The 9,550-nt window shown below is 39.6% G+C and overlaps 2 protein-coding genes across 2 annotated transcripts in view; one reads left to right on the top strand and one right to left on the bottom strand.

The window, feature by feature from the left end:
- xrn2 (5'-3' exoribonuclease 2) overlaps positions 1–6,577 on the top strand; it is a 38,681-nt gene extending 32,104 nt beyond the window's left edge. Inside the window, exons 22-23 of the mRNA XM_079215693.1 lie at positions 2,392–2,620; positions 5,892–6,577. Of these exons, the coding sequence (XP_079071819.1) occupies positions 2,392–2,620; positions 5,892–5,954 (292 nt within the window). The 3' untranslated portion in view covers positions 5,955–6,577. The remainder of the gene's footprint in view (positions 1–2,391; positions 2,621–5,891) is intronic.
- A 634-nt stretch (positions 6,578–7,211) lies between these two features.
- On the bottom strand, positions 7,212–8,945 carry nkx2.4b (NK2 homeobox 4b; the record flags this gene model as incomplete). The annotated part of the gene is made up of 2 exons (XM_079216002.1): positions 7,212–7,864; positions 8,453–8,945. 2 exons carry the CDS (start codon positions 8,943–8,945, stop codon positions 7,212–7,214), a joined length of 1,146 nt encoding a protein of 381 aa, XP_079072128.1.
- Between the last annotated feature and the right edge of the window lie 605 nt (positions 8,946–9,550).

Here is a 9,550-nt window from a genome sequence, read left to right as displayed (position 1 = left end):
TCTTTTGTTACTTTTAATATCACTGTTGCTTTGACGCCTTTCTTTCTTCTTCGGCCGACTTTTCGCTCGGTCCCAGAGACGCGACACCAAACCCATCCCCCCCCCTCTTCCTCGTTTCTGGAACCAAGGAAGAGCCGTATGTGAAGATGCTTCGCTTCATACTCGGCTTGTTCATGTGCATCTTCGTTAAGTCTCCTCGAGAGGAGAGCAGGTTTCTACCTCCTCGATAGCTCGATCCCTCGGTAAACGCCGGTCGGGGGGGTTTTAGGGAGGTCGCTTTGAAAGAAGGGTCAAAGGCCGCCTGTTTTTTGTTTGTTTTTCGGGGATCAGAAGGTCCAGCAGATTCTCTGTGGGACGGAAGTTCACCAAACGTCAATACATGGAAATTTCTAAAGTCAGAAAGTCACGATTTTTTTATTTAATAGAAAACACGAGTTCAGGACGAAAGTTCTTCTGAACGTCTTCTCGACTTTGTCGCTGAACGTTTCCTGATCAGAAACACAACTTGTGTTCAATGTGTGTTCTTTTTCATAAAATGAAGGCGTTAAAATATCACGTTGGAGAAACTCCAAGCCGAATAGTCAAAGCTCTGACTGCGCCAATTAATCATCTTTCAAAATAGTTTCATCCTGAGATCTTTTATTTCTTCCCATCTAACGTCATTAAATGGTGACGCTCGTTTCATTACCTGGAGCTACGTGTTTGTGTTAACGTTTGGGACCAGCGTTCTTTATTATATTAGTAATAATGATGACAAGGTTCTTATGGTCATGGAAAACCTGGAAAAGTCATAGATTTTAAAAAGGTTATTACCATGCGTGGAAAAGTCCTTGAAGAAAAAAAAGTCATGGAAATGTGTTATATTCATATGTTCATTTACGCCGAGTTTGAAATAGTTAATTGGCTTTTAAAAGAAAGACGATCAAAATATAAGCAGGCATTGACAGGCATCTATATAAATGTTTATTCTTTTAATCAAACTATTGTCCCTCATTAATTTGTGTCATTTAAGACAGTGATTCTTAACCATGGGGCTGCAAGCGCCACCTATGGGGCTGCCAAAAACTTTCCGTTTTCACCTGAGGGTTATCAATTGAAGACACCAGAGATATAACTGTTAGCTACAAGATGCTCAGTTACAATACAGCTTCAGTAATGCGTCAGTCAGTTGTTTAACCGGCTCCAATATGCTGAAGAAGAAACTCAGCCAGCAGCTAGCTAGCCTGTAGCGAAAGTTATAGAGAAGTATTTAAAACGAAAACATGAAGACAAAAGTGCCTGGTCTGTCGTGTCACTGACTGGCAACTCCAAATGTGATGTGAAAGCCAGCTGTCACCGATATAAAGAGCAATTTCTGGTTCTGCAAAAATTAGACTACTGAAGCATATCATTCACATCATAAGGCTATATTTTAATTTGTACTTTATTTAAATGTTATTTACAGTTTATTTAATTTGAAAATTATTATTTTGAATTGTGTGCACACTTGTCTGCACACTAATAGTTGCCCAATAATTGTGAACACACAGATATTCTCCTAAGAAAGTAAAAACCTCACTTTTACTGTCTTAAATTTTCAGGTTTGAGGTGCACTGTATTTATTTTATTACCACATTATGTATTTATCAAATTTCAATTTTTTTCTCAGTTTTTTTTGAGTCTCCATTGTTTTTGTTGAAAAATCAAATTATTAGTTATTTTTGTGTTAATACACCTAACTTGAGCCTTTAAATGAGTTATTGTATTAGCTTGATTTATTCCATGACTTGTTGTCTGTGCAGGTTTACATACACATGATCAATAAATGTCTTTGTGATGATCACATTGTATCAGGTCATTGATTTGACAAGGTGTTTGCTTGTTGTACTGTAGGTGGTTTGATTTGTATTCAATACCTAAATCAAATCTAAGAGTGAGATCAATTGGTTAATAAACCAATAAAGTGTTAATATTTAAATGAGCCCCAGAGGTCAAAAAGGTTAAGAAGCCCTGATTCAAGGTATACTGTATGCTTTGGAATTCTCATTTTTAGTTTAAATACAAAATGTTCTCACTTGTTCATATATACACCGAGATTTCACAAAATGTGTGGTCATAGAAATTTGGTTTAAAGTCATAGAAAAGTCATGGAGATCCATTGGTCAAAATGTGTATGAACCCTGTAATGATATTGATCAACGACTCGACAGGAAGAGCTTTTTGATTTAAAAAAAAAAAAAAAAAAAAAACAACCTCCCTTTTAGTCCATGTCTGATAAATCTCTCCAGCTGATGACGTGCGTCTCTGAGTGAAAGCTTCCTCGTTGGTGACGGATTCTTGGACATTTGAGTTCCCGATGCCTCCTCTTCCGCCATTTAAATACGTAACTAAGGGTTTGATGTATGTCTCCAGGCAGCAGCAGCAGCAGTCGTACGGAGGTCGAGGCGGCGGTCACGGCTGGGATCGGGCTGCGCAGCAGCAGCAGTCGTCGTACCAGCAGAACGCGAGCCGCGGGCCCGGAGGCGGGGCGGCAGCGGCGGCCTCGGGGGGCAGCGGCTACCAGCAGCGGTTCGACGGCCGCAGAGAGGAGTGGCGAGATCGCAGAGAGGACCGCCGGGACAACCGGGGTCAACAGCACCAGGTAAGACGCCCAGAAGGAAGACATGGTTCTGACTGCAAAAACTATATTTTAATATTATCCATTAAATTCTAATAATTTCTAATTAAATTTCAAATATAATTAAATCTTTTTTGTATATATATATTTTATCGTGCACATTTTGGCGTTTCTTTATATAGGTTTAACTATATATATATATATATATATATATATATATATATATATATATATATATTATAATATATATTTTTTATAAATATGTATACTACATATTTTTTATTTTATTTATAAATAACATACAAAATATAATTATAATACATAAATTATTATTAATATAATGTATATATTTATTAATAATATTAATATATATAAATTATTAATATAATTTATAAATAATATTAGTATATACATTATTATTAATATAATTATAATGTATGAATTACTATGAATAATACACTGTATAAATTATTATAAATATTTATAAATAAACAAATAAAACGGTGGCAAAGAGGCCCAGAGTTGGTTGCGAATTCCTCAAAATGTTTGCCATGGTAACTGAACATGGGTTACTCCTGCTAACGAGCTGTGGGCGGAGTCATAGTTTCATTGTCAAAGTGTCACGTGATTAAAAACTTTTATAAAGTCATAAAGAGCCGAAGTTTGAAGTCGGCTCTGATTCGTGAAGCCAAAAGCATCTGATTGGCTGACGCTCAAACAGTGCTCCCAGTTAAATAAATTAATCAAAAACCTTCTTTTTTTTTTCGTTTGGTTTTACAAAAACATTTCACTAAAATTCACTGAAACTTTTTTATTTTTTATTTTATGAAACAATTTAACATTAAAACTGCAGCTTAAAACACGTGGTCAGCCATTTCTCAAATGAAATGAGAGAAATGGAGTTGTATGCTTTAATTTAAACTTCTTCAGTGAAAAGTTCAGTGTTAGAAATTGAAACAGTCGTCCAGTAATTTTGTTTATTTTTTTGTATAATTGCCATTAGATGAACAAACATGCAGACCATTTTTTAAACTTTTTTTGCCGAAAAACTGTTTTTTATTTATATTGGACGTTTTCGTTTTAGCTTAACTCTTGGAACACTGAGGTCATTTTCAGTCGATTTTCTCGATTTGAGATAATTTCTTAAATTCACCTTTTGAGGCGCTTGCATATAAGATACATACCAATGTTTTGCATCATAAATTGCAGAACAATCTCAGCTCTCTATATAACGAGGCACCATTGTCATAAAGCAAAAGTGTAAAGACAAAAAGCTGAAACATTGGAATCTCGATTTTTGGAAATTATTCATATTTCGTGTGAAAACATAACTATATGGGTGGTAACTCAGTTTAGGTGATGGAAATTGGTTTACCAAAGGTTTTAGGTTCACAAAAGCTGTGAAATATATGAACAAAATGGTAGATACATGTAAATAAATGTCTAAAACTAAAAACAATATTATCGTTTTTTTAGTAGAAATATGGTCTTTCACACCTTTCATCAAAATGATAGAAATGGGACTGAAAATGGGACTGAGAAATATTGAAAAAAAATGTTTAAATATGTATTATAAATATATATGTACACAATATACATGTTCAGAAATTGAAAACAGACCCGGGCTGGTGGGGATGGCTGTGCTAGAGGGGTTGGTGGTGGTGAATCCTCTCTGTAAAATAAATGACTAGTCAATACTAAGTTCACAGTTTGAACAGTTCAACAGGTGTACATGTGGAGCTGAGCTGTGTACCTGGTAAACAGTGTCCGTGTCGTAGTCAGTCTTCCACGACGGTGTCTGGAGCGAAGCTGCATGCTGTCCACTGCTGTAGATGTTAATCCTCTCTGTAAAATAAATGACTACTGGTCACTACTAAGTTCACTGAAAAAAAAAAGTTACGATTGCACAACAAAACCCGTAACGGGGATCCAGCAGGGACTATGCTCAGAGCCTGAGCTAGCTGTGCTAACTGCTAATGTAAACCACCTACGTGCGTACCTGCATGACGCCAGACTCGAGCAGCAAGGGACCAGATAAATGTTCTCACTCTGCTAGTGTAAATATGCTATTGCAACACAAAGTGTAGTATCTAAATACTTACCCATCTTCAAATGGATCCCTTCTGTCTGCATCTTCCTCTTGGTCGTAGGAGTCAAAGCGTTCAGGCTCATCCTCGTCGGGAAAATCGGCGCCACAGCTTCCTCTGTAGTAAAGTGCGTCCTTTGCCATTATATCTCTCTTCTTCATGAGTGAAACCACCAGCGTGTTTTCAGAGCTCAGGTGTGTAGTTACATGCTGGTTCTTTGGGCGTTTCTTGAGTGTTCAGTGATTCGTTGATTTAACCAAATGTTGACAGACATATGGTTCAACAAATCACAGAAGGATTTAGTTTGACGAGAACTTTTTTTAGCCCGCGTCATATGACACGCCGATGCCCTTTTCTCTTGCCCGTTGATGTTAAAATGTTGCAGGGCTCAGGCTGTGGAAGAAGGAAGTCTCCTGTCAGCCAGACGTAAAATTATATTTCTGCGATGTATTATCGCGACGCTATGAATATTTTAGAAAGTGTAGAGTGTCATCCCGCGAAACTGCGGTCCCCGTGGTCATAAGGTTATAGCGCAGATTTGGTGATTTCATTTTTTTCTTATCATATATAAAAATAACATTCTACTTTAGGTCCCAAAGACTTGTATTTTTATTTTTTCTCTAAAAATGATAACCTTTAAAGATCAGAACATTTGTTGCGTTTCTTCTCGTCACACTAAATATAATATTTGGGCACTAACGAGTTAATCAGATTATTTCTTCATCAGAAAAGTGAAAACTAACCTTTAATTAAAAAGTGTCTTCAATTGACAAAATGAAGTCAAATGTAGCTACATATTTAAAAATTGTAATGTTAAATCCTGAAGAGAATCTCCCAAAAATACAAATAAAACTCAAATTTATTTTTCCAACATATTATTTGATTGATTTGGGATTTTAAAATAATTTGTAATGACTGACTCCCTGGCCAAAGAGATGTGTATCTTAATGTGACCTTTCTGAATAAATAAAGGAGACATTAATTAATAAAGTTGTAATCCATGTGAAGGAAATTGACGATTTCTAGAAAGAACATTTGAAAGAATAAAAAAAGAAAAGGTTTTAATAACTGTCAAATCCTCGTAAAAGATGAATAAAATGACAATCACATGTATAATTATTAAAATAATTATTATTTTATTTGTTTGTTAGATATCTATAATTGTGTTTAAAGTGTTTGTTCTAATGGAGTGATGTGTTGTGTTTCAGGGCTACAGCACAGGCCGAGGTTACCCAGCTCCTCCTCCGTCCAGGAGATACGACTGGAACTAAGCTCAAGATCCTGGACTTTAGGGGGGAAGGGGGTGGGGGGCTTTTTTTCATTTTATTGTCTTATTTTACAATTTAATTAGTGTTTTTTTCTTTTCTTTTTATTCTCATGAAAAGAACTGTATGTGTTTTTAAGATGATGGCCTGTAAAACTTGTGAGACTTGAGTGTGTTTACGACAAACGTCCTCCTGTTTATTTCTGAGACAAATCTCTCCAACATGTTGGAAAATAATCTAGGAAACTAACACGTGTAATAAAAGAATAATAGTCATGTTGGGATTATAATTTTTTTACAGGAATCATTTAATCTATAAAAGTTTGCACTTGTTTTAATAAAACTGCCCATAGAATCATCAAGACTTCTTCACAAAGTGAAAAGAGATATTTTTAGTTTATATTCCATCTCTATAGCTGTAAACATGAAATATTGTTATTGCTCCAAATATCATTTTAAAAACTTTGTAAAAAACTTATAATATGGGATTATCATATTATTTTTTTACACTGATAATTTCATCTAAGTGTTTTTGCAGTTTAACAGTCAAGTAAAAATAAAATATATTTTAAAGTTACTTAATGAAACTGCCATTAAAATCAAGATTTCCTCAAAGTGAAGAGATATTTTCAGATTTCCCTTCAGATAATCTGAAGTATTTCAGTTTATACTCTGTCTGTAAACACTAAATATTATTTTTAAAACACTGTAAAATGCGTCAGACTCCACAAAAAAATAAAAAACGTATAAATGCCCAAAATGAAAATATCATTTATTCAATACAAGAAATTGTGACAAAATAATATTTACTGATTTACTTGCAATGAAAAATATTTCTCACTTCGTTTAATTCCAAACGGAGAAAAGGTTATTGTTCCGCCTTTATTGCTTCACTGTATTGACTTTATGTATAAAACCTGCAATAATTTAATTGTTGGCGTGATGGATGGAAGCGCAGTGCGCGCGCATCGTCCTGATGCTTTAAACGCAGCAGCAGTTACAAAAAAGACAGAGTTCGTTTTGAAGAGGAAGAAAATACATTAACATTAGGATCGAATATACAGTTTTTGTTTGCACCTTATTGCTCAAACCCACGGAGTGTCTGTCGAGTCCCTGCGCATGGGTAAAGGAACCACAACTTTACGCACTGAGAGAAAATACAAAACGTGGTGCTTGTTTTTGTCCTCCAGCCGGTTCCCCTAAAAGGTAAAAATTAAAATATCCAACCCGGGAATGAGGCCCCGTTGGTCTCTTCCCGGCGGCCCTACCAAGTCCTCCCGTACAGGAGGCTGGAGCCCATCATGCTGTTCGTGTACTCGATGAGCGCCGCGTCCGTCTGCGTCATGTGGATCTGCCCGTGCAGCAGCGGCGGGCTCGGGGACAAGTTGTCCAGCTCCTCGGTGGGGGACAACTGGTTCACCTGCTGCTGCTGCTGCTGCTGCTGCTGGGTCCCCGCCAGGGCCTCCCCTGAGCTGCCCTGGCGGTGGCCGGTGTGGTTTGCGCCGCTGGATTCGCTCCGGCAGCCCTTGCCGTCCTTGGAGAGGACAGGGGACGCAGAGCAGGAGCGGCGGGTCGTCGCGCACGGACCGGCGGCGGCCCCGTCCTGCTGCTGCAGCGGCTGTTTGTCCTTGGCCTGCCGCTTCAGCTTGTAGCGGTGGTTCTGGAACCAGATCTTCACCTGGTTCGGGCTGAGGTGGATCAGCCCGGCCAGGTGCTCCCGCTCCGGGGCCGACAGGTACTTCTGCTGCTTGAAGCGCCGCTCCAGCTCGAACACCTGCGCCTGCGAGAAAAGGACGCGCCGCTTCCTCCTCGGCGCGTGCAGCGTCACCAGGGACTTGGCAGCGGCGTCCATCCCGGACAAGCTGCCCACCATCCCGGGCACGTTCATCCCGGCGGAGGGGCCCATGAACCTGGAGACTTGGGGAGAAATCATCGTTTGGATAAAAAACCTAACTCGCTGATTAATTTATATGATTCGATCTATATCTATATGATCGCTAAATGGCTAAATATGTTATTGATTAAATTCAGCATATTACGGCCTTGAGAAATGTAATGGCTTGTATAAAAAATAATTTGAAAATATTAAATGAAACGAAAATAATCTGTGAAAGCAACTAAAAGTCCAAAAGTACCGTTCATTTCAGTTTTATAAATCTGTTATCAAAGCAAAAGTAATCTTGTTATTAGTATTATAACAGCCGTATATGAATGTTTATTATGATAGTTAAAACATTTAAAATCATGGAGGACTATTAACTTTGTGGTCAAAATGTTGTTACGTTTTTTAATCCACAAATACTTTATTCAACTTTACAATTCAATTATTAAAGTGATTGCATTTAATTGACTGAAGTATGGAGATCATGGGTGGCATAAAATAGAGTAAAATGTAATTTTAATCTCATTTAAAGAACATTTAAGTTTTTTTTTTTTAATTAATTTGTTTAACTTATTAAAAACCAAACTAATTCCCAACTAAACGTTTAAGTGAAGCCCTCTTACTGGTCTGGTACCGGGGGTCCGGGGTCCCGTACCACGCCGCGCCTCCCCTCACCGTCTCCTGGTAGGGCGGCAGGTCTCCGACGCTCCCGATGCCGCCGCTGCAGAACCCTCCACCGGCCCCGGGGAGCTGCGGCCCCCCGTGCAGGGGCCCGTTGTGGTGGTGGTAGGCCCCTCCGGGTCCCAGGGCGGTTGCTGCTGCTGAGGAAGAGGAGGATGAGGATGAGGAGGCGGAGGACAGGTGGTGATGATGGTGGTGGTGGTGATGTAGATGAGGCTGCTGCTGCGCCGGGTGGTGGTGGTGGTGGTGTTGGTGGTGGTGGTGCTGCTGCTGCGTACCGGGCTGGGAGGCTTGCGGCTGCCGGTAGGCGCCCAGCTGGGACCCGAGGCTCCCCGCGGCGGGATCCATGCCGCCGAACCTCCGGTAGCTGTCCTCCATCGGGCTCAGAATGTCGGTGACTGAGAAGGGGGTGGAGTGCTTCGGGCTGAAGGACATGGTGCGGACGCCCCCGCGCGCTCTGGACGGATGTGGTCCGGGTCTCGGTCCGGCGGCTCTGCCTGCGTCCCCCTCCCTCTCTCCGGCTCCCTGAAAGAAATCCAGCTGGTCGGCTGCTTGGAGGAGACGAGGTGCCCCTTATCCCGCCGGACCCGAGCCTCCCGACACGCACGCGGAGGGGCGGAGCGACGCGCGCGCACACGCACGCGTCAGACAAGTTGACGTTAGAGGTAAGTGCAGAAAACGGTTTGGACCTATTTCTTCATGACTGTTTGACCCAATCGAGACGCGGAGGCACACTTCATTCACTTTACTGAATTTACACTTTGAAAACATTAAATAATGTAATTAATGACGAGCTGGTTTTACAAGGTACACTTTAGTATTGTTATTATTACTATTATTAATATTATAGCAGCATCTATAAAGATACATATGTTTTACTTTATGTACTTATTGGAAACCCTTTTGTTCAAACTGTCGAGAACTTTTCATGACATTTTTGACCACTTATCCATCGGCCTTGACTTTTAACACCTGTCTATTTCTATTTATTTATTTTGTTTTGGTGCACGTGCATGCGTGTTTTCAGGTCTGTTGTCTCG

This window comes from Taurulus bubalis, assembly GCF_910589615.1.
Source record: "Taurulus bubalis genome assembly, chromosome: 3".
NCBI lineage: Eukaryota > Metazoa > Chordata > Actinopteri > Perciformes > Cottidae > Taurulus > Taurulus bubalis.
Note: the sequence above shows the minus strand (reverse complement) of the source record. Positions and strands in the feature narration are given on the sequence as shown.